General features: G+C 34.1%; 1 protein-coding gene across 1 annotated transcript in view; it reads right to left on the reverse strand.

Annotated features, from left to right (window-relative positions):
• The window catches only part of LOC132724343 (holocytochrome c-type synthase-like), a 95,513-nt gene that overhangs the window by 37,412 nt on the left and 31,298 nt on the right, over positions 1 to 26,803 (reverse strand). Inside the window, exons 3-4 of the mRNA XM_060709184.1 lie at positions 23,972 to 24,119; positions 13,025 to 13,145 (exon numbers count right to left, since the gene is read on the reverse strand). Coding sequence (XP_060565167.1) covers positions 13,025 to 13,145; positions 23,972 to 24,119 — 269 coding nt within the window. The remainder of the gene's footprint in view (positions 1 to 13,024; positions 13,146 to 23,971; positions 24,120 to 26,803) is intronic.

Consider the following 26,803-nt stretch of genomic DNA (forward strand, 5'->3'; position numbering starts at 1 on the left):
TATATAGGCCCCCAGAGCGGGGCCAGTTTAAACCCCAGGGCTTTTGTTTGAACAAACTTGGTAGACACCCATTAGAAAATATTTCATGCTAAACATCTAAGGTTTGGCTCGTTGAGTTTTTAAAAAAAAAGATTTTTTAAGATTTAACTATACACATACAGTTAAAAGCAATGACACCCCTGAGCGGGGCCAGTTTTGACCACATTTGACACTCACTAGAAGATGTTTCATGCTTAATATCTAAACTCTAGCTATTTGGTTTTTTTTAAATCAGATTTTTAAGTTTTTGCTATACACATATCAGGAAAATCAATGTCCCCCGGGGCAGGGCCTAATTACACCTAATTCTATAAAAAGTAACACGCAATTATAAAAATAGAAACACGCAATTATAAAAATAGAAACACGCAATTCTAAAAATAGAAACACGCAATTCTAAAAATAGAAACACGCAATTCTAAAAATAGTAACACGCAATTCTAAAAATAGAAACACGCAATTCTAAAAATAGTAACACGCAATTCTAAAAATAGTAACACGCAATTCTAAAAAAAGTAACACGCAATTCTATAAATAGTAACACGCAATTCTAAAAATAGAAACACGCAATTCTAAAAATAGAAACACGCAATTCTATAAATAGTAACACGCAATTCTAAAAATAGTAACACGCAATTCTATAAATAGTAACACGCAATTCTAAAAATAGAAACACGCAATTCTAAAAATAGAAACACACAATTCTATAAATAGTAACACGCAATTCTAAAAATAGTAACACGCAATTCTATAAATAGTAACACACAATTCTAAAAATAGAAACATGCAATTCTAAAAATAGAAACACACAATTTCTATAAATAGTAACATGCAATTTCTAAAAATAGAAACACGCAATTCTAAAAATAGAAACACGCAATTCTAAAAATAGTAACACACAATTCTATAAATAGAAACACGCAATTCTAAAAATAGTAACACGCAATTCTATAAATAGTAACACGCAATTCTAAAAATAGTAACACGCAATTTCTAAACATAGAAACACCTAATTCTATAAATAGTAACACGCATTTCTCAAAATAGAAACTCACAATTCTATAAATAGAAACACGCAATTCTAAAAATAGAAACACGCAATATACATTGTTGTTGTTGTTGTTGATGATGATGATAGATATGTATATATATATATATACACACACACACCAATAAATATATAATTATGGTCATTTAATGCACAAATCTGAGAAAATTCAGTAATTTAACCTTCAAGGTCAAGGTCATTAAAGAGCCCAAGCAAATTTGGGTTTGATAAACAACAATGTTCTGTTATAATATGAAGTTGATCCCTTCAATAATAGCAAAGTTACAGTCAGTTACCGCCAAAACAATGAAAATTTCAATAATTTGACCTTCAAAGACAATGTCATTAATGAGTGAAGGTCAAGGTCTGTCGGGTTATTTTTAAGAGTTATCCTTGAAGATTATTATGTTCAAGTTTCAAGACAATCCATTCAAAAGTTAGAGCCAATAATAGCCCAAAAAAAATGAATATTTCAATAATTTGACCTTCAAAGTCAAGGTCATTTATGAGTGAAGGTCAATGTCTGTCTGGTTATTTTTAAGGGATATCCCTGAAGATTATTTTGTTCAAGTTTGAAGACAATCCATTCAAAAATAACAAAGTTACAGCCAATAATAGCCAAAAAAATGAAAATTTCAATAATTTGACCTTCAAAGTCAAGGTCATTTATGAGTGAAGGTCAAAGTCTGTCTGATTATTTTAAAGGGCTATCCTTGAAGATTATTATGTTCAAGTTTGAAGACAAACCATTCAAAAACAAGCAATTATCATAGTATTGCAAGTCCCCTCCGGTTAGCAACATTCTGATTTCAATTTTACCAGTGAATGAATGACATGAATGAACTTAAATCTTTTGAGTTCTAAGTTTGTCTATTTCACAGTAATGTGTTAAGTTTCCCTGCCTAGTAAGGAAATTATGTTTATACAACCTTGTCATATTATTACGATGTGGGATTTTAAAGTAAATCCTATAAGGAATGAAGAAGCTAGAGTAAAAAATACCAATTTCTCGAAAAAAATCTAAGTTTAAGGGGGACATAATTCTGGAAATAGTCTTGCTAGAGTATTTAACCTTCTCAAAAATGTTGAGTGATAATAAGAAACATATATATGAAGTTTCAAGTAGATACATTAGGAAATAAAGAAGTTATTTAAAAAAGACAACATTTTTTTTCATAAAAATTCTAAGTTCAAGGGAGGTAATACTGATAATTTTTGCGCTAGAGTTGTAAACCTTGTCACATATGATGTGGTTGATGACCAGAAACTTATATTTAAAGTTTGAAGTAAACACCTTAAGAAATAAAGAACTTATAGTGAAAAAGCTGAAATATTTAAATCAGATATCTTGAAATTCAGGCTATTTGTTGCCATAGCAACCAGAATTTTCAACATAGGCAGAAAAGAAAAAGATGTGCATAATCTGCAGATTGCCATCTACCAATATTTCAAGTTTCATAAAAATATTTTCAGTACTTTTTGAGTTATCACTGGATTCAGTTTATGTGTTAAATTTGCCATATTTTCAGACTATTTGTTGCCATAGCAACCAGAATTTTCAACATAGGAAGAAAAGAAAATGACGTGCATAATCTCCATACTGCCATCTATCCATATATCAAGTTTCATAAAAATATTTTCAGTACTTTTTGCGTTATCGCGGGATCCAGTTTTGTGGACGGACGGACTGACGGACTAACAGACGGCTGGACAGACAGACGGACGGAGGGTAAACCTAAAGTCCCCTCCGGTTAAACCGGTAGGGGACTAACAAAACAAAACAGTGCATGAAAGAATTTCATATATATTCTTTATTAAATTGATCAATATTTAGGAAAACAAGCAATTATCATAGTATTGCAAGCAATCCATAAGTCCCCTACCGGTTAGAACCCCAGCAACATTCTGAAGGGCCATTGGCCATTCACTTATGTTTCTATTTTAAGTAAATTTGTTGAAAAAGTTCTTTAAAAGTGATCACAGGAAACAGTTTTTATGTACAGACAGACAGACAGACGGACTGAAGGAACTGAAGGAGTTTGAAGAAAATCCTATAATGATTGAAGAATTTGGAGTAAAAATTACCAATTTCTCGAAAAAAAAGTTCAAAAGGGGCATAATTCTGGAAAATGTCTTACTAGAGTATTGACCTTTCTCACAAATGTTGAGTGATAATAAGAAACATATATTTGAAGTTTGAAGTAGATACATTCAGAAAAAAGAAGTTATTAAAAAAAAAAATTTTTTTTCATGAAAATTTTAAGTTCAAGGGAGGTAATTCTGATAAATTTTGTGCTAGAGTTGTAAACCTTGTCACATATGATGTGGTTGATGACTAGCAACTTATATTTAAAGTTTGAAGAAAATACCTTAAGAAATAAAGAACTTATAGTGAAAAAACTTAAAAACTAGAATCAGAAATCTTGAAATCAGTCTATTTGTTGCCATAGCAACCAGAATGTTCAACAAAGGAAGATAAGAAAAGGATGTGCATAATTTCCAGACTGCCATCTACCCATATGTCAAGTTTCATAAAAGTATTTTCAGTACTTTTTGCGTTATCACTGGATCCAGGTTATGTGTAAAATTTGCCATATTTTCAGTCTATTTGTTGCCATAGCAACCAGAATTTTCAGCATAGGAAAAAAAGAAAAAGACGTGCATAATCTCCATACTGCCATCTATCCATATATCAAGTTTCATAAAAATATTTTCTGTACTTTTTGCGTTATCGCGGGATCCAGGTTATGTGTAAAATTTGCCATATTTTCAGTCTATTTGTTGCCATAGCAACCAGAATTTTCAACATAGGAAGAAAAGAAAAAGACGTGCATAATCTCCATACTGCCACCTATCCATATATCAAGTTTCATAAAAATATTTTCAGTATTTTTTGCGTTATCGCGGGATCCAGTTTTGTGGACGGACGGACTGACAGACGGACAGACGGACGGACGACGGAGAAGTGATCCCTTTATGTCCGTAGAGGCGACACAAAAAAGGCAAGCAAATAAATATTTTGACAATCGTGAAATTGGTGTACATGTATATAAATGTTAAGTGCTATCATAGTTAAAAGAAACAAGAGGGCCATGATGGCCCTGAAATCGCTCACCTGTATATAGGCCCCCGGGTGGGGCTTTTATTTGAACAAACTTGGTAGATCCCCATTTGAAGATGTTTCATGATAAATATCTAAGCTCTAGCTCTAAGAAAATCTTTAAGTTTTTACTAAACACATATAGTGAAAAACAATGACCCACACCCTCTGTGCGGGCCAATTTTGTCCCCAGGGCTTTTATTTGAACAAACTTGGTAAACAATCACTAGAAGATAATTCATGCTTAATATCTAAACTCTATCTCTTTGGGCTTTTTAACAGAACATTTTTTCAGTTTTTACTATATACATAAAAGGAAAATCAATGATCCCGGGGCCGGGCCAATTTTTTAACCCCAGGGCCCTTAATTTAACAAAAATGGTAGACACTCATTAGAAGATGTTTCATGCTAAATATCTTAGCTCTAGCTTTTAAGATTTTTTGAAAGAAGATTTTTTATGTTTTAACTATATACATAAAAGGAAAAACAATGACCCCCTGGGGCGGGACCAATTTTGACCCCAGGGCTTTTATTTGAACAAACTTGTTAGACACCCACTAGAAGAGGTTTCATGCTTAATAGCTAAGCTCTAGCTCTTTGGGTTTTTTAAAAGAAGATTTTTTAAGTTTTTACTATATGCATATAGGGTAAATCTAAATGACCCCCTGGGGCAGGGCCAAATTTGACCCCAGGGCTTTTATTTGAACAAACTTGGTAGACACCCATTAGAAGATGTTTCATGCTAAATATCTTAGCTCTAGCTCTTTGGGTTCTTTAAAAGAAGATTTTTTAAGGTTTTACTATATGCATATAGGGAAAATCAATGAACCCCTGGGGCGGGGCCAATTTTGACCCCAGGGCTTTTATTTGAACAAACTTGGTAGACACTGACTAGATGATGTTTCATGCCAAATATCTAAGCTCTAGCTCTTTGAGTTTTTTAAAATAAGATATTTTAAGTTTTTTCTTTCGGTTGCCATGGCAACCAGAGTTCTGCATGGAATTAAATTCTTTGAACAATTTTTAAAGGTGACCACCAAAGGAACATTCCTGTGAAGTTTGGATGAAATTGGCCTAGTTGTTTATGAGGAGATGTCATTTAAAGTAAAAGTTTACGGACGACGGACGGACGGACGCCGGACGAAAAGAGATCACAAAAGCTCACCCTGTCACTTTGTGACAGGTGAGCTAAAAAAGAAAAGCAAAGATATTGTCATTTATTAAATAACCATTAATAATTGACCACACAGAGGAGAGAAAGAAGAAAACAAAATGACAATTAGACAACAGATTTTTAAATCGGGTAATATTTTTTATTTTTTACATGTTTTAAAAATTTTGATCTTTGATTATTTAAACTAAAATTAACTATCAACTGTAATAAAATATATGGAAATTTGTCAAATTAATTATGGATTTTCAAGACCGAGATCAATATTACCATCATCAATGAAATGGCCAGTGACTGTGATATAGCCCTCCGTAGCCAAGCTTGTCCAATGATCTGATGTTAGGGCTACACCTTTCTGTTTCTTAATTAGATTGACCAAATCAGTCTTTTCCGTCTCATATAGTTTTGAAACATATTTTGATATGGTGGTTGCGCATGGAACATCGTAAGCTGGATTAAGCTCTATACAAAACGCTTTGAAACCCAGACCTAAAATCGAATCCCATGGTATGGGACAATGTGTTAATGCTGCATACTAAATATCATGAGGCTCTGATAAGTAGTTGCTGAGAAAACTGTTACGAAAAATGGCCGAACCAATTAGCCTGCCTGCCCGGAAACAAGTCTCAATACATGATGGTAAACAGTATTTTTTTTTTTTCATATATGTAAATTTTTTTCGAAAACCAGTATTATAGTTGTAACAGATATCCCATTAGTGTTTAAATATTAAAATATTTTTTGATAGTGTTTACTCAGGGGTATCATGTTGGCCCGAGCATCTGTGGTTTATCATATTAGAACACCCTTTCTAAAAAAAAACAAGATTGCATTTGAGAAAAAATATTTTTTATTTTTTTTACTATATGTACATAATGAAAATCAATGACCCCCGGGGCGGAACCAATTTTGACCCCAGGGCTATAGTTTGAACAATCTTGGTAAAGGTTCACTTTGCAAAAACTCATGCCATATTTTTAACCTCTAGCCTTTGTCAATTCAGAGAAAAAGATTTTTCAAGTTTTTACTTTATTTATCAAATAAGGAAAACTATCGTCTCTTAGGCAGGGCAAATTTAACACTAGGGGCATAATTAAAACAACTTTAGTAGAGGACCCATAGATGATATTATATACCAATTATCAAAATTCTAAGCCTTGTACCTTCAGACAAGAAGATTTTAATTTTTTACTATATATGTACATAGTCAAAATCAATTATCCCTGGGGGTGGGGCCAATTTTGACCCCAGGGCTATAATTTGTACAATCTTGCTAGAAGTTCACTACACAATGTTTCATGCAAAATATCTTAACTCTAGCCTTTGTAAATTTAGTGAAGATGATTTTTAAGTTTTTACCATATAGATATAAGGAAAACCTATGGCCCCCGGGGCAGGGCTAATTTTGACACCAGAGGCAAAATTTGAACAACTTTTGTAGAGTACCTATAGATGATATCGTTTAACAAATATTAAAGCTCTAAGCCTTGCACCTTCAGACAATAAGATTTTATGATTTTTTACTATATTTATAAATTGAAAATCAATGACCCCAGGGGCGGAAGCAATTTTGACCCCAGGGCTATAATTTGAACAATTTTGCTAGAGGTTCACTTCACAATGATTCATGCCAAATATCTAACCTCTAGCATTTGTCAATTACTAGAAGAATTTTTTTTAAAGTTTTTACTATATACATATAAGGAAAACCAATGACCCCCGGGGCGGGGCCGATTTTGACCCCAGGGCTATAATTTGAACAATCTGGGTAGAGGTCTATCAGACAATGCTGAATGCAAAATATCTAGGCTCTATGCCTTTTGGGTCTTTACAAGAAGGTACTTTAAGTTTTTACTATATGTACATATAGTGAAAATCAATGACCCCCAGGGCGGGGCCGATTTTGACCCCAGGGCTATAATTTCATCAATCTTGGTAGAGGTCTACCAGACAATGCCTTTTGCAAAATATCTAAGCTCTAGGCCTTTTGGGTCTTTACAGGAAGATTTTTTAAATTTATTCTTATAATTCCTTTTGGTTGCCATGGCAACCAGATTTCTGCATGGAATGAAATTCTTTGAACTTTGGAAGCCCTTCACCTAAGGATCAATCCTGCCAAGTTTGGTTGAAATTGGACAAGTGGTTTTTCACAAGAAGATTTTTTAAGGTCACTATATAATCTATATAACACACAAACACTCACACACACATACATACATACATACACACAGGTGAATCGCTATATGCCACTGCTTAGCAGAGGCATAAAAACAACAACAAACAGCAGGGATCTCAGGAAGGTCAGAATTTCACGTGGTAGACTGTTTGACCAGAATTTTCATGAGTCAATTCAGTTTTTTCTTCTCTTATTTCTCTACATGAACCATTTTCATGTTCAAAAATTACTGTTTGGGAAGTCATTTTGAAAAGATTTTCAAGCTTAAATTGATTATATTGTGAGGTTAAGTTATTTTAAAATTACGTAATTTTCTTGCTTTAAGTTAACAATATGATAAAGATAATTAAGTATTACTAGCACCATGGATAATTACCATAATTATTGTTCCATTTTCACTTACATTTATTGAGGTCAACATGTACATGTATAATTTTATAAATCATAACACGGGACGTCGGGAGGTGATATTTACATAAATACTGAATGTCATGCCTTAATAGTTCACAAATAGTTAACAAAATACCTGTTTCAACGAAGCACACTGATAATTGTATTAATCTTCACTTCTTTGTTATGAAATACGAGTTTATGTTATAAAATTTTCTTGATTGGCGAACGTTTCGTCATGTACTTCCGGTTTAGTATAATTTATAATCTCAACTCGAGGTCAGATTGATACAGATGTTTTCTGAGGCAAACTTTTTTTATGAACTGATTGGTATGCATTATTTAATGATTTGAATCGTATGTTTGTTCTCAGTATGAAATATTATGATATAATTCGTTCATCAGTATGAGCGGTGTAGATATTTTTTTTTTTTTGAAACCGGAAGGATACAAAAAGTAATATCCATACTGTAAATTAAACTTTTATCTTAATCAACTAATTTTTGTGGGAAAAAAACAACTTTTTTTGTTCACTTTCGTTTCTTTGTGCAATATCTTACACAATAAAATGTGCAAGTCATTGTCAAGAACCGAAATATTTTACATTGTATTTCGGAAATGACACAGTCTTCCTTTCTGATCGTGTTACGAAATTAATGGAAGAATCCATTATTGAATGGGGAAATCAACTTCACTGTAGCTCTCAAATTTGTGCTATTCTGATTGACTCTGTTTTGAATTAACATTCACATTCAACAAACTTTTCATCCTTCTTATGCTTTAACAGAAAAATCTTCATAACAATGTCTGTTGAGACAAAAAATACAAGATACACTATCTCAAATTATCCCTACAAAGAAAGTCTATATAACCTTGCAATAAAAAAACCCTTAAACTCCCAAAACAGAGACCAATTTTCAACTTTAGACCATAATTTGAATATACTTTGTAGGAACTAACAAGCTAATGCCTTGTGAGAAATATCTAAGCTCTAGCCCTTTCCATTTTGAAGTATAAGAACTAAGTTTTTTCTTTTAGTTGCCATAGCAACCAGAGTTTAGCATGGAATGGCATTCTTTGAACAATCTTGATAGAGCTTCATACAAAGAGTATTCCTGCCAAGTTTCATTAATATTGGCCAAGTGGTATTGTAGAAGATGTCGTTTGAATAAAATGTGGACGGACGCCGGACGCATTTGGTTGGCCATCCTAAAAGCTTACCTGCACTTTGTGCAAGGTGAGCTAAAAATGGACCGAAAAGGTGACTGTTTTCTTTCTCGCTTCTAATAACACACAGCAAAATGGTTATATGATCCAGAGACATTGAACACTCGAAAATGTAATTTCAGAAGCAATGACGCTGGTGACATTTTTAATCTAAATTTCGACGTCACGAACGTCATTTTGTTTTACCATTAGTGTGCGCCAGATCGCGTACCCCTTGTTTTTTTGTAATTTTTTTACAGAATTGTTATTTGTAAATATATTGTGTTGATTTTTTCACTGTATGTTAAGGACATGTTCCATTATTTGTCTTTTGTAAAATCGTGTACGCATATTAAACAAGGGTGCCATAGTCACAAAATACGCCCGTTTACGAAAAAGCTTTAGATGGAGATGGGGGCATTATGGATAAGTGTTATCTAGCAAGCAAGTTTTTATTCTTGGCACTGTGTTGTTAAATGAACCTTAAAACAAATCAGTAGGGAAGATATGCACAGAATGTGTGACCTTGACCTTGGTCGCAGGGACCTGAATTTTATGCACGGCACTCAGCCTCACAATGATGAACATTTGTGCCAAATTATATTGAAATCCCTCTATGCATGTAGAAGTTTTGCTCCAGACAAGTGTTTTTCTATGAGCTCTAACTGTGACCTTCACCTTTGACCTAGAGACTGGTTTATGTGCAGGGCACTACGTCTCATGGTGGTGAACAATTCTATAAAAGTAACATTAAAATTCCTCCATGCATGTAGAAAATATGCTCCGGACAACATCTGGATATTTAATCATCTCCAGTGACCTTGACCTTGCAAATATTACCTAAATTAAATGTGTAACACCTGTAGTCATGATAGTTACCATTTGTGCTACAATCCATCAATAAATGATGACTAAATGGTCCCTATAACCATCTTCAAATTTTTATCTGAAACTTTGACCTCTATGTGTAACCTTGACTTTGGTCGCACGGGATCTGAATTTTGCATGCGACACTCAGACTCACAATGGTGAACATTTGTGCCAAGTTATATTGAAAACCTTCATGAATGTAGAAGTTTTGCTCCGGACAAGCGTTTTTCAATGAGCTCTAAGTGTGACCTTGACCTTTGACCTGGAGACCTGGATCATGCATGGAGCAATACATATCATGGTGGTGAGCATTTCCATAAAGTATTATAAAAATTCTCCATACATGTAGGAGATATGCTCCAGACAAAATCTGGATATTTCACCATCTTTAGTGACCTTGACCTTGCATATATTGACCTAAAGTACATGTGTCACAGCCGTAGTCATTATAATGACCATTTGTGTTACAATCCCTCAATAAATGATGATTAAATCGTCCCTATACACATCTTCATATTTTTATCTTTTTTTAAACGGGCGTATAAAAAGTACATGTAATTTAATAACTAAAAAATTCTGATTTAAGATTTTATTCTAGGGAAATACATTTCATTACAATTCTTAATCTTTGAATGAGCTGAACTGATATTTACTTGAAAATTAAAATATAATTAAATTTCTATGAGAAAGTATTTACATTTGATAAGGTAAATTACTGTACGATCTTTATGAACAAATACCAAGTCTACAGAACACCATAGTTATCACAGTTAAGTATCTTGACCAATGAATGAAACATGTGTAAATAAATGTTACATTCTTTACAAACATACTCAAGTCCAAGAAAGAGGATTATTTCATGCCCTTTGATTAAATTCTATTTTTAGAAAATAGATCAAGGGGAGTAATTGTGTAAGTCATTTATGAACAAAGTAATAACTTTGTTGTCTCCCTTTGATTAAATTCTATTTACAAAATCTGGATATTTCATCATCTTTAGTGACCTTGACCTTGTATATATTGACCTAAATTATATGTATCACAGCCATAGTCTTGATAATGACCATTTGTGTTACAATCCCTCAATAAATGATGACTAAATGGTCCATATACACATCTTCATATTTTTATCTGAACTTTGACCTCTATGTGTGACCTTGACCTTGGCCGCAAAGACCTGAATCTTGCACGCGACACTCCTCCTCACAATGGTGAAACATTTTGTGCCAAGTAATATTGAAATCCCTCTATACATGTGGAAGTTTTGCTCCGGACAAGCATTTTTCAATGAGCTCTAAGTGTGACCTTGACCTTTGACCTAGAGACCTGGTTCATGTGCGCGACACTGCTCCTCATAGTGGTGAACATTTATATGAAGTTTCATTAAAATCCCTCCATACATGTAGGAGATATGCTCCGGACAAAATTGGACGCCGCCCGCCCGCCCGCCCGCCAGGGGCGTTCCCATAATACGTCCCGTTTTTCAAACGGGCGTATAAAAATGTGTACAATACAGCTGCAGTCCACAAACTTTTTGAACAGCCCTCATATAGGCCAACTTCTGTGTACATACTATCCCCTTCTCACGAGTTAACACAGGACTTCTAAATGCAGTGATTGTTGCTTGTTTTTTCATCATTTACAAATAACAGTATCTGAACTTGACAAGCTATGATGTTGCTGATTTGTCGACATGTTTTATGTGGTTCGTCATTGTACCTGTGCTGCCACCGGCGTAAGAAAGTTAACATAAACTGCATTTCACCTTTATAGGTTTACCATTTGTTTCTATAGTTAAAAAATACTTCAAAACTTCAGAGCGTCTAGATTTTGAATTTTCCGCCATTTTTACTTTGAAATACCGTTGGTTATTGCAGGAATTAAATGGACCATGTGACCATTTCGTTTAAACGGTTACAAAAATCGTAAACTTTTATGGATTAAAATCAAAACGAAAATGTTTAAACGTGGGGGCCTTACACATAAGGCTGCTATATACCAAGTTTGATTACAATACCTCTTTTCTTACGGAAACTTTTTTTCTATTTATAGTAACGGTGACCTTGACACCAGGGGGTCCAAATGCAATACCAACTGGGGTCTTCATATAAGCTTGCTTAAATATAGCAAGTTTGATTACAATATGTTATTTACATTTTAGGCTCCTCACTTAGTAAATACCGTATTTTAATTTTAGGGCCCCCAGAGTTGATTCCACAGGATAAAAGACAAAAGTGTCAAGAGGTGCTTTCATGTGTCAAAACATTTAGTGGTCAAGAGAAAATGGATATTTCATACTGCAGATACTGTAGACAAAATACGATTCGAGTGGTTCATGAAATGTTCAAAGATATTTTCAAATTACATTTCTGGTCCCCTAAAAGGGACAGCCATATTTCTTTGAATAAACATGAGCTTACAATTTGTTTTACTGTAGAAGTCTGTGAATGAGGCTACTTCATTTAACAGTGTAACTCATTGGCCTTCATCAGGATACAATGTTTTTTTTCACCAAAATATTCGGTGAAATTCAGTCCCATTCCCTCCTTAAAACAGTATATTCTTCCCCCCTCAAAGCCGAAATTTCCCCCTATACGGCAGCCCGAATTTGCCTGCAATGAACATCACTTTTTTTAAACTAACGCTGAAAAATGTTTTATTTTATGCCTGTAAGCAAGGTTGTTTATAAATCATTCTTGAGTAGGTAAGGGGAGATACTACCGGTGTCCAAAAAAGTTTAACATGCGACGCGTCGATATTTTAGATCTGTATATTAAGAAAAAGCGACGTATTTTAAACTTGTGTTGCAAGAGTTGCTCCCCTTTTCTACCGGAAAGAAAACAATATAAAATAAATAAACAATAAAATACCCCCTTCTATTGCGTTTTTCTCCCTCCAAAGGGCACCGACCCCCTTCCCCAAAAGTGAAAAAAAAAAACCCAAAAAACACTGGGATAAAACACACACAAAAGCTCGTAATTTTTTTTTCTTTTTTTTTGTTTTAATTAGAAACTCTGCCTTACTTGGCATGAAATGCCTCCCACATGAGAACTTCTTGCCAGGCCTGTTCATTATTACTGTTGTGTATCTTTATAATGTGATGCATATCCTCCTGACCTAGGTCATCTTCTTTCCATCTCCATCCTACAAAAGTAATTCAAATTTGTAATTAATTTCTACAAGCTCCCCTTGAAAGAACAAAACAAACAGGAGTTGTTAATTGGATGGAATCATTCAAGGAATGCATGATTATTTTCTATGCTTGACAGAAGCAATGTAGGAACTTTCATAAAATACACACATAAAAACAAGAAGCAGTCACAGAATGCCAAATCCCCTACCAAACAGGAAAAAGGTTATAAAAGGAAAACAGTCTATTTGCACACACTGACAAATAAATGTAAATACATACCAAAGGACAACCACTCAAAAAGTACAAAACATACTTTTTACATAAACAAAAAATGTTGAATGACACATAATTGGTTATTTTGTTATAGAAACTTGCCTTAAATAGGTACATGGAAGTGTTCAGTTATGGAAAAAAGAAAAATAATGAAGACTTTGTAATAGTTTTCAAGATAATGTGCGGAAATCTTTCTGACATTAAGGCCCGTGTGACCTTGACCTTTGAACTAGTGACCAAAAACAAGAGCCACCGCCGGGCGGGGGGCAACGTTCGACTTTATACTTTTTCTAAAAGCAAACAAAGAAATGTCTGAACAAATCTTAACATTTCCTTTTTATAAATTTAATCGATCTGTCTTGTCACATCAGTTTTGTCTATATATTTTGTATATATATATACATACGCATTTATATAAATATAATTATAATTATACATTTACACAAAAAGAAGTTGATTCCTTATGTGGATCTCATGTATAAAAAAAAGTATGTTTTGGGAAATGCAGAGTACAAAGTTCTTTAATTTTTTATACGTTTATTTCTGTAAGCGCTTTCAAATGTTTCTACATATCTTCTGACAGTAACGTATAATATAATCATAACAACTATAACAATGACGTAAAGTTATAAAAGTGCGGGAAACTTAAAAATACAACGTTGCGCTGCAAATGAGATATTTGTGTTATCCTTGGTTTTGGTGAGCATGTCATAGTTTTACTCGTATGTGATATAGTATTTAATAATGCTCATTATTTTATCCTATGTTATATTGTCAACTATGTATATGCTTCCTTTGCCAAAATAAATCTATCTAATCTATCTAACGTATTTCCCGGCAAACACAATATGGTTATTTATACTGTAAAATTATAATATTACGGACATTGAGCATAATCCGTACAATCTGGCAGTGAATTAATGACATTTATTAAAGGGAGGTAATAAAATTCACAAGTTAATGATTTTATGGCCACAAATTGTATGGTAATTAAAAATTTTTACTCAATAAATATTGATAAATAAACGAACAATTGGACTGAATAAAATCGCAAGCGTTTACCTCCTGAACAATTATGTAAATGTTTATTTAATTGTAACATTCTGAGTTCTTCAGTGTTTGTTTGTTGCCTATGTAAAGTCATACGTTTACATAATTCATTTTTTGTTTGGTCAATATAAAACTGTTTACAGTTGTCACAAATTATTGAATATATCACATTTTTTGAAACACAGTTCATACTTTGTTTTATCTTAAATGTCTTACTGTTACAAAATTGTATTTCATTTCCTTCTATTAGAGAAGGACATGTCTTACACCTACTCCTGTTGCATTTAGAAACTGTTGTTACAGTATTATTTGTCATGTCGAACTTTGAAGAGGTTAAGATGTTGTGAAGATTTTTTGCTTGTCTTTTACTGTTTATAATGCGCTTCTTTTCTAAAACACTGTTCATCCTTTCACTTTTTCGTAACACATTCTCACAAGATCGAATTGCTTGGGAAATATTGGTATTTTTTGGATTTAATGTTGTTACACATGGGATAACGTTGTACTTGTTGTTAGCTGTTATGTTTTCTTCAGTTTTGAAGGGACCTTTCAATTTGGCTTTAGATATTCAGTATGTAATAATTTCATCTGGGTAATTCTGATTTTTAAGTCTTGTAGTTAGTTCTGAGAGGCGCTTTTCTTGCAGTGTTTCTCCTCTTACTATAGTTATGATTCTTGACAGGAATGTTTAACTTTGTATGTTTCGGATGACACGATTTAAAGTTGAGGTAGTTGTATGTGTCCGTCGGTTTACTGTAGATATCTGTTGTTATATGTGTTCCAGATTTCATAACTAATACATCTAAAAATGGCATGCTTGTTTCACTTTTATTCATTGTAAATTGAATACAGGGGTGTAAATTGTTTATTTCTCTTAATAAATCATCTGTGTTGATATTTTTCCCGACTATTAAAAAACAATCATCCAAAAATCTCTTCCAGTTCATTTTAATGTACATGTAGTTTGAAAAGTCGTTTCCGTGTATTGTTGATATTCTTTCCTAGACTGTTTTCTCTAGATATCCAAGTACCAAAGTAGCATAAGTTGGGGCGACTTTAGTACCCATAGCTGTTCCTTTATTCTGGATATAATATTTGCCGTCAAAATAAAATACGTTATTCTTTAGGATAAGTTGCAGTGATTTCAATATAAATAGGTGTTGGAATCTAGTATCTATTTTATCGGGAAAATTTTCTATCCAGTATTGAATTGCCTGTAAGCCCAGATCATGTGGAATGTTTGTATATAAATTTACGACATCTAAGGTAACTAAAATGGAATCTTCTTCTACATTTTCCGGCAAGTAATTCAGGAAATCTAAGTCATCTCGAATGAAACTTGGAACTTGTCTGCATAATGGTTTTAAAATGAGGTCTAAAAAGTGGCTAAGTCTCTGTGTAACACTGTTAGGTCCCCCTACAATAGGCCTAAACTTTAAATCATCTGGTGCAGAAACTTTAATGTATTCAGATTTATTATTATTAATTGCCTCTTCAATTTTCCTAACTTTCATCACTCAACATTTTCAAAATGTGATCTCTATAGTAGTCATTGTCCATACAAACTACAGCACCGTCTTTATCTGCTTCTTTTATGATTAATGATTTTTTTGATAATATACTTTTCAATGCTGATCTATCTTTCTTCGTTAAATTAGAATGAACATCAGATTTATTTTCAAGTGGGATTTCCTTTAATGATTCAATAGCCTCTTCTAAAAAGATATCTTTACTTTTAGGAGGTTTCCATCCAGTTTTATTTCGTACTAAGGGTATATTGTTTCTATCATTATCTTTATCTTCTTCATGGAAAAACTCACTAAGCCTTAATCTTCGACAAAATTCTTTTATATCAGTCTGTAATTCTGTTTTATTTTCCATTGGAGTTGGAGTAAATTTAAGCCCCTTGCTAAGTATTAAAGAGCCCAAGTAAATTTGGGTTTCATAAACAACAAGGTCTGGTCCTTAAGAATGTTCTGTTATAATATGAAGTTGATCCCTTCAATAATAGCAAAGTTACAGTCAGTTACCGCCAAAACAATGAAAATTTCAATAATTTGACCTTCAAAGACAATGTCATTAATGAGTGAAGGTCAAGGTCCTTCGGTATATTTTTAACAGTTATCTTTGAAGATTATTATGTTCAAGTTTCAAGACAATCCATTCAAAAATAACAAAGTTACAGCCAATAATAGCCAAAAAAATGAATATTTCAATAATTTGACCTTCAAAGTCAAGGTCATTTATGAGTGAAGGTCAAGGTCTGTCTAGTTATTTTTAAGGGATATCCCTGAAGATAATAATGTTCAAGTTTGAAGACAATCCATTCAAAAATAACAAAGTTACTGCCAATAAAAGCCAAAAAAATGAAAATTTCAAAAATTTGACCTTCAAAGTCAAGGTCATTTATGAGTGAAGGTCAAGGTCTGGCTGATTATTTTTAAGGGATATCCTTGAAGATTATTATGTTCAAGTTTGAAGACAATCTATTCAAAAATAACAAAGTTACAGCCAATAACAGCATGAACAAGCAAAAATTGGACTTTTAACCTTGAAGGTCAAGGTCATTTATGGATGAAGGTCAAGGTTAGTGTGGTCTACTGAAAGGTCTTGTCCCAAGGGTTGTTGTGGCCAAGTATGAAGACAATACACCAAGAAATAAACAAGAAGGCCATGATGGCCCTAGATCGCTCACCTGACTTATCAAACTCATCCAAACAATTACCTAGACAAGCATTCTGACCAAGTCTCATGACAGGTGAGTCAAAAATGTGACCACTACAGTGTTAACAAGGATTATCCATATTTGAGCAGTGCGACCTAGTTATTTACCCAGGTGACACATATTCAAACTTGACTTAGAAATCATCAAAACAAACTTTCAGACCAATTTCCAGGATACTTGGATCAAAACAGTAGCAACTAGAGTGTTAACAAGATTTTTCTATTTTTAGCTCCGGTGACCTAGTTTCACATGCGATTTCGAACTCATCCACGCAATTAACTAGACAAGCATCCTGACCAAGTTTGATGATAATTGAGTCGAAAATGTGACCACTAGAATGTTAACAAGGTTTTTCCATATTTGGGCGGTGTGACCTAGTTTTTCATCCAAGATGACCCATGTTCGATCTTGACTTAGAAATCATCAAAACAAACTTTTAGACCAATTAACAGAATATTTGGATCACAACAGTAGCCACTAGAGTATTAACAAGATTTTTCTATTTTTAGCTCCTGTGACCTAGTTTTTCATCCGAGTTGTCCCATGTTCGATTTATTCCCAGCAATGACCTAGACAAGTTTCCTGACCAAGTTTGATGACAATTGAGTCAAAATTGTGACCACTAGAGTGTTAACAAGGTTTTTCTATTTTTAGCTACGGTGACCTACTTTTTCATCCGAGATGACCCATGTTCGAACTCATCTGAGCTATCACCTAGACAAACATCCTGACCAAGTTTGATGATGATTGAGGCAAAATTGTGACCTCTTGAGTGTTAACATGGTTTTTCTATTTTCAGCTCCGGTGACCTAGTTTTTCATCCGAGATGACCCATGTTCGAACTCATCCGAGCTTTCACCTAGACAAGCATCTTGACCAAGTTTGATGATGACTGATGCAAAAATGTGACCGCTAGAGTGTTAACAAGGCTTTTCTATTTTTAGCTCCGGTGACCTACTTTTTCATCCGAGATGACCCATGTTCAAACTCTTCCAAGCTATCACCTAGACAAGCATCTTGACCAAGTTTGATGATGATTGATGCAAAAATGTGACCGCTAGAGTGTTAACAAGGTTTTTCTATTTTTAGCTCCGGTGACCTACTTTTTCATCCGAGATGACCCATGTTCCAACTCATACGAGCTATCAACTAGACAAACATCCTGACCAAGTTTGATGATGATTGATGCAAAAATGTGACCGCTAGAGTGTTAACAAGGTTTTTCTATTTTTAGCTCCGGTGACCTACTTTTTCATCCGAGATGACCCATGTTCGAACTCATCCGAGCTATCACCTAGACAAGCATCTTGACCAAGTTTGATGATGATTGATGCAACAAGAGCCACCGCCGGGCGGGGGCAACGCTCGACTTTTTACTTTTTCTAAATGCAAACATAGAAAGGTTTGAACATATCTTATAAATTTAGTTGGTCTGTCTTGTCACATTAGTTTTGTTTATCTATTTTGTATATATTTATGAATAGAAACATTACACAATTTCTAAAAATAGAAACATTACGCAATTTCTAAAAATAGAAACATTACGCAATTTCTAAAAATAGAAACATTACGCAATTTCTATACATAGAAACATTACGCAATTTCTAAAAATAGAAACATTATGCAATTTCTATAAATAGAAACATTACGCAATTTCTAAAAATAGAAACATTATGCAATTTCTAAAAATAGAAACATTACGCAATTTCTAAAAATAGAAACATTATGCAATTTCTAAAAATAGAAACATTATGCAATTTCTAAAATTAGAAACATTACACAATTTCTATAAATAGAAACATTACGCAATTTCTATAAATAGATAAAAATAGAAACATTACGCATTTTCTATAAATAGAAACATTACGCAATTTCTAAAAATAGAGACATTATGCAATTTCTAAAAATAGAAACAATACGCAATTTCTAAAAATAGAAACATTACGCAATTTCTAAAAATATAAACATTACGCATATTCTATACATAGAAACATTACGCAATTTCTAAAAATAGAAACATTACGCAATTTCTATCAATAGAAACATTACGCAATTTCTATAAATAGATAAAAATAGAAACATTACGCAATTTCTATAAATAGAAACATTACGCAATTTCTAAAAATAGAAACATTACGCAATTTCTATAAATAGAAACATTACGCAATTTCTATAAATAGAAACATTACGCAATTCTATAAATAGAAACATTACGCAAAGTTGTTGTTGTTGTTGATGATGATGATGATGATAGATATGTATATATATATATATATATATATATATATATATATATATATATATATATATATATATATATATATATATACACACACACACACACCAATAAATATATAATTATGGTCATTTAATGCACAAATCTGAGAAAATTCAGTAATTTAACCTTCAAGGTCAAGGTCATTAAAGAGCCCAAGCAAATTTGGGTTTGATAAACAACAAGGTCTGGTCCTTAAGAATGTTCTGTTATAATATGAAGTTGATCCCTTCAATAATAGCAATGTTACAGTCAGTTGCCGCCAAAACAATGAAAATTTCAATAATTTGACCTTCAAAGACAATGTCATTAATGAGTGAAGGTCAAGGTCTTTCGGTATATTTTTAACAGTTATCTTTGAAGATTATTATGTTCAAGTTTCAAGACAATCCATTCAAAAATAACAAAGTTACAGCCAATAATAGCCAAAAAAATGAATATTTCAATAATTTGACCTTCAAAGTCAAGGTCATTTATGAGTGAAGGTCAAGGTCTGTCTAGTTATTTTTAAGGGATATCCCTGAAGATAATTATGTTCAAGTTTGAAGACAATCCATTCAAAAATAACAAAGTTGCAGCCAATAATAGCCAAAAAATGAAAATTTCAATAATTTGACCTTCAAAGTCAAGGTCATTTATGAGTGAAGGTCAAGGTCTGGCTGGTTATTTTTAAGGGATATCCTTGAAGATTATTATGTTCAAGTTTGAAGACAATCCATTCAAAAATAACAAAGTTACAGCCAATAACAGCATGAACAAGCAAAAATTGGACTTTTAACCTTGAAGGTCAAGGTCATTTATGGATGAAGATCAAGGTTAGTGTGGTCTACTGAAAGATCTTGTCCCAAGGGTTGTTGTGGCCAAGTATGAAGACAATACACCAAGAAATAAAAAAGTTATGATCCAGGTACAAGTTTGCGGACGGCAACGGCAACGCCGACCCGACTATAACAATACCTCTTTTTTTTTCAAAAAAAAAGTAGTCGAGCTAAAAATGTGACCGCTAGAGTGTTAACAAGGTTTTTCTATTTTTAGCTCTGGTGACCTACTTTTTCATCCGAGATGACCCATGTTCGAACTCATTCGAGCTATCAACTAGATAAGCATCCTGACCAAGTTTGATGATGATTGATGCAAAAATAAGACCGCTAGAGTGTTAACAAGGTTTTTCTATTTTTAGCTCCGGTGACCTACTTTTCATCCGAGATGACCCATGTTCGAACTCATCCGAGCTATCACCTAGACAAACATCCTGACCAAGTTTGATGATGATTGAGGCATAAATGTGACCTCTAGAGTGTTAACAAGGTTTTTCTATTTTTAGCTCTTGTGACCTAGTTTCTCATCCGATATGACCCATGTTCGAACTCATCTGAGCTATCAACAAGATAAGCATCCTGACGAAGTTTGATGATGATTGAGGCAAAAATGCGACCGCTAGAGTGTTAACAACTAAATGTGAACGGACTGACGACGGACGGACGACGGACAATCATCGATCCTAAAAGCTCACCCTGAGCATGCTCAGGTGAGCTAAAAAGTTATGATCCAGGTACAAGTCTGCGGATGGCAACGGCAAGGCCGACCCGACTATAACAATACCTTTAGTTTTTTTTTTCAAAAAAAAAAAAAGTCGAGATAAAAATGAAGGCTGTATGAGCAGAAATGTTTAGATTTATTTTTTACACAAGCGACCTTGACCTTGACCTAGAGACGCCTAACGCCACAAAAAACAAGAGCCATGTCAACATGGCTATCCCACGCCGAATGTGTTTGCTCATTGGAAGAATGTATATGTAGTAGAGCAGAATAATTCAATTTTAAGAGGTCTTTTGATAATGAAAACTGATGGCTGAAGTGATTACAGATTTGAAACCTTGTGAATACTGATGGCTGAAAATAACAAAGGGCAATAACTGAAAAATAATGCAGGGTAGGTTAGCATTTTTGTGTGCTGACCCCTCCTCAGTAAGATCTATCCACCAATGAAGTTTTAAGTTGATACCTCAAATACTTTTTGAGATAAGTTCGGGACAAAATAGTATGAAAAAGAACAAAGGGCAATAACTCAAAAATTATATAGGGAAGAGTTATCATTCTTGTGCACAGCATTCCTCCTCAATAAGATCTATCCACCTATGACATTTCATGTTGACATCTCAAACACTTTTGAGTTATGCTCCACTCAGGTGAAAAATTAAGTATGAAAAATAACAAAGGGCAATAACTCAAAAATTATGAAAGGAAGAGTTATGATTCTTGTGCACTGCACACATCCTGAGTGAGATCTATGCACCTATGAAGTTTCATGTTGATATCTCAAAGGCGTTTTGAGTTATGCTCTGGACAAAAATTAATTTTGAAAAATAACAAAGGGCAATTACTCAAACATTATGCAGGGTAGAGTTATCATTCTTGTGCACTGAACTCCTCCTCAATGAGATCCATCCACCTATGAAGTTTCAAGTTGATACCTCAAACACTTTTTGAGATAAGCTCCGGACAAAATAGTATGAAAAAGAACAAAGGGCAATAACTCAAAAATTAGAAAGGGAAGAGTTATCATTCTTGCGCTCAGCATTCCTCCTCAATAAGATCTATCCACCTATGACATTTCATGTTGACATCTCAAACATTTTTTGAGTTATGCTCCACTCAGGTGAAAAATAAAGTATGAAAAATAACAAAGGGCAATAACTCAAAAATTATGGAGGGTAGAGTTATCATTCTTGTGCACTGCACTCCTCCTCAATGAGGTCTATCGACCTATGAAGTTTCAAGTTGATACCTCAAATACTTTTTGAGATATGCTCCGGACAAAAATGTCGGACGGAATGACGGGTGTATGGATGGATGGATGGAAGGACGGATGAAGACTATTTCTATATCCCCCGCCGCCTTTCGGCGTGGGATAATAAGAGGACCGTTAAAGGTATCCACCTACCAAATATGAAAGATATCATTAAATAAATTAAGTAATTAGGTGGAATTTTTTGATAAATCCAACTTGGCGGAATAGGCCCTATTTTCAAAGTGATAAAAAGGGAAATTCCTGGGAAAATGGATGGCACATTTATATAACTTGGCAATATCATATACATTGTATTGATAAGTAAGTGTGAAAATTATTAAGCCATTAATTCAGATAGAACATAAGATATTTCCAACTTGCCAGTTTAGGTTAACCATTATTCACTTTCTAAGTCCTGAAAAGGGCCATAACTTGATAACTTGGTGCAAATGGAAGCCATAGTTATGTAACTTGCCCAGATCATATACTTTGTATGGATTAGTAAGTGTGTAAATTATGAAGCCATTGGTACAGGTAGAACTTAAGAAAAATCCAACTTGCCGTTCTAGGTTAACCTCGTACGGACAGACGGACGGACGTGCCACTTAAATGGACTAAAGGGCCATTTCTTTTGTTATTTTCTTTTGTTTATTAGAGGGCCATGGCCCCTTATTCTATTGTTACGGAATAAACTCTATTGTTCTCTTTTGTTCTGTTTACTGTTAGATAGCCCCGTAACCCTATTTGGTTGCTCGGACGGACAGACAGACGGACGGTTCAATTACTATATGCCCGGGGGCATAAAAAAGTCACCAAAAGGAAGCTATGTTTTGTTAATAGGTGTGGAATAACTCACACTTAAAATGTAGTATGTAGTTTATGAATTATGATTGTTTAAAGTATTGTTAACATTAATTTATTTGAGACAGAGTTATTTGCTAGGTTGTATTGGTCATGCACAAAGAATATTATTAAGGGAGGGTTGTGGGGATACTGAGTGTATCATGTAGTCTTCAAATCTTTTAGGTAAAGTGTCTCCCTTTTGGAATATATTAAAAGATTTTATAGCTTTAAATATCAGAGAATGACTTGTTTTAAATAATTATAATCTATTTCAAATATCATTAACACTGGAAGAATAAATTTTGAAACATGCCAATGTTTTATTTATTTCTTCCTCACAAGCTAAGATGTCAGTAAAGGTAAACCTATATGCTTTATGGTGCAATTGTGATATTTAAAGGTTTTTATGTCCGGGCTAGTGAAATGTCTTCTGGGCTAATGAATATTCCAATCAGGCTAATGGATTCAAATCTGAATTTCGTACACTGTTTAAAACTAATGGAGCGGACACGGAATGTAGACATTTTAACACTTGAGTGTGACCTTGATTTTGTGGGTAGCAATCCAATTATTGCGCTCTGCACATTCTCTCATAATAGTAATCACTTGTGCCAAGTTTTTTTGTTTTTTTTTCAGAGGTTGAAAAGATATGGAGCGGACAACCTAATTGGGATAAAGGGCCATTTCTATTGTTATTTTCTTTTGCCTAATAGAGGGCCATTGGCATCTTCCTTGTTATGTAATGAACTCTATTGTTCTCTTTTGTTCTGTTTACAGTTAAATAGCCCCCTTTTCGGTAGTGCGGACAGATGGACGGACACACAGACGAAGGCCATTACTATAACAAACACAATGTTATCATTCCTTAAATAACTCTCACCTTTCCTAAGCATAGCATTCCAGAACATTTGTTGGGAAGGATAAACCCAGTTCTCTGTAGTTCCTGCACGAGGTATAGTTGACATCTCTCTATCTGTTGACAGAGGGAATGGTTGATCTGGAGCTGGTCTTTGATTTGGTGGAGGCATCTATATTATATACAAACAAGCAATTATCATAGTATTGCAAGAATCCATAAGTCCCCTACCAGTTAGAACCCCAGCAACATTCTGATGGGCCATTGGCCATTCAGTTATACCATTGAATGAATGAATGACATGAATGAACTTAAATCCTGCCTAGTAAGGAAATTATGTTTATACAACAGATAATCAAAAGGTCCAATTTTCTCAGGATGAATAAGTATAACTAACGTTTCAACTTTTCTCTATTTTAAGTAAATTTGTTGGAAAACATCTTTAAAATTGATCTCAGGAAACAGTTTTTATGAACAGACTGAAGGAGACTCTAAAGTTAAGGGAGGTAATTCTCAAAAAATTTTTGTGCTAGAGTTGTAAACCTTGTCACATATGATGTGGTTGATGACCAGAAACTTATATTTAAAGTATAGAGTAAATAGGGTTATACCTTAAGAACTTATAGTGAAAAAGCGTAAACAAGAACTGGTCAATAGGACACGGGTGCCCCCACACTCCACCGATTTGTCAATCTTGTGTCTCTAGGTCAAATTTTTTTTTTGGCTTCATATGCTCAACTTGAAAACTAAAAATCTTTTATTAAGTAAAGGGCAAATACTACAAATACTGAATAAATCCAAAAGAAAACACCAAGGTGCACAACTACACATGCTGACCAACATTCTTGTAAACTTTTCTGCCTACAGGTCAAATATTTTTTGAGTTACAAGCAACACAAGTTGAATATTGGAAACTTTTACTAAGTCAAGGGAAATAACTCTAAAAATACTAGAAATATCCACATGAAAATACCCAGGTGCACAACCACATGCTGATCAACATTCCTGTAAGGTTTCATGACTCTAGGTCAATTACTTTTGGAGCTATGGGCAACACAACAAGAGGGCCATGATGGCCCTGAGGTCGCTCACCTGTATATAGGCCCCCGGAGCCGGGCCAGTTTAAACCCCAGGGCTTTTATTTGAACACACTTGGAAGACACCCATTAGAAGATGTTTCATGATGTTAAGTTTTTACTACACACATATAGTGAAAAACAATGACCTCACCCACCTCTCCTGCCCCCCCCCCCAGCAGGGCCAATTTTAACCCAAGGGCTTTTATTTGAACAAACTTGGTAGACACCCATTAGAAGATGTTTCATGCTAAACATCTAAGCTCTAGCTCATTGGGTTTTTTAAAAGAAGATTTTTTAAGCTTTTACTATACACATATAGTTAACAAGAGCACCGCTAGGCGGAGCATTATATGCCCGAAAGTGATTTTTTTTTTAGTAAAGATGAAGCATTTGTAAGACATTGGAATTAAATAAAGTATTACCTCCTTCAAATAACAATCCTCCTATGAAGTTTGAATATTGTGGTCCAAATGGAACTTAAGTTATGCCCCGGAAACTGTTTTCAGTTTTAAGGTAATAGTGACCTTGACCTTTGACCTTGTGACCCCAAAATCAATTGGGGTCTTCTACCTAATATGGACAATCATCCTATGAAATTTGAATATTGTGGGCTGAATGGAACTTAAGTTATGCTCAAGAAACTGTTTTCAATTTCAAAGTAATAGTGATCTTGACCTTTGACCTTGTGACCCAAAAATCAAGAGGGGTCTTCTGCCCAATATAGACAATCATCCTATGAAGTTTGAACACTGTGGGCCAAATGGAACTGAAGTTATGCTCCCGAAACTGTTTTCAGTTTTATGGTAAAAGTGACCTTGACCTTTGACCTTGTGACCCCAAAACCAATAATGGTCTTCTACCCAATATGGACAATCATCCTATGAAGTTTGAACACTGTGGGCCAAATTGAACTTAAGTTATGCTCCGGAAATTGTTTTCAGTTTTAAAGTAATAGTGAACTTGACCTTGTGACCCCAAAATCAATGGGGGTCTTCTACCTTATATGGACAATCATCCTATGAAGTTTGAACACTGTGGGGCAAATGGGACTTAAGTTATTCTCCGGAAACTGTTTTCAGTTTTAAGGTCATAGTGACCTTGACCTTTGACTTTGTGACCCCAAAATCAATAGGGGTCTTCTACCCAATATGGACAATCAACCTATGAAGTTTGAATATTGTTGGCCAAATGGAACTCAAGTTATGCTCTGGAAACCAAATTGCTAACAGACGGACTGACAGACCCCAGGGGGTAAAACATGATATGCCCGAAATTCTTTCGGGCATATAAAAACAATGACACCCCTGGGGCGGGGCCAGTTTTGACCCCAGGGCTTTTATTTGAACAAACTTTGTAGACACTTACTAGAAAATGTTTCATGCTTAATATCTAAACTCTAGCTCTTTGGGGTTTTTAAAAGAAGATATTTAAAGTTTTTTCTTTCGGTTGGCATGGTAACCAGAGTTCTGCATGGAATTAAATTCTTTGAACAATTTTTACAGGTGACCACCAAAGGAACATTCCTGTGAAGTTTGGATGAAATTGGCTTAGTGGTTTATCAGGAGATGTCATTTAAAGTAAAAGTTTACGGACGGACGGACGCCGGACAAAAAGCGATCACAAAAGCTCACCCTGTCACTTTGTGACAGGTGAGCTAAAAAGAGAACGGACGGACAGACGGACGGACAAGGGTAAATCTAAATGCCCCCCCACTGAATCTTGAAATTCAGTCTATTTGTTGCCATAGCAACCAGAAAGGAAAAAGACATACATAATC

Source organism: Ruditapes philippinarum, unplaced genomic scaffold, assembly GCF_026571515.1.
Source record: "Ruditapes philippinarum isolate M1 unplaced genomic scaffold, ASM2657151v2 ctg440_1_1_1_1, whole genome shotgun sequence".
NCBI lineage: Eukaryota > Metazoa > Mollusca > Bivalvia > Venerida > Veneridae > Ruditapes > Ruditapes philippinarum.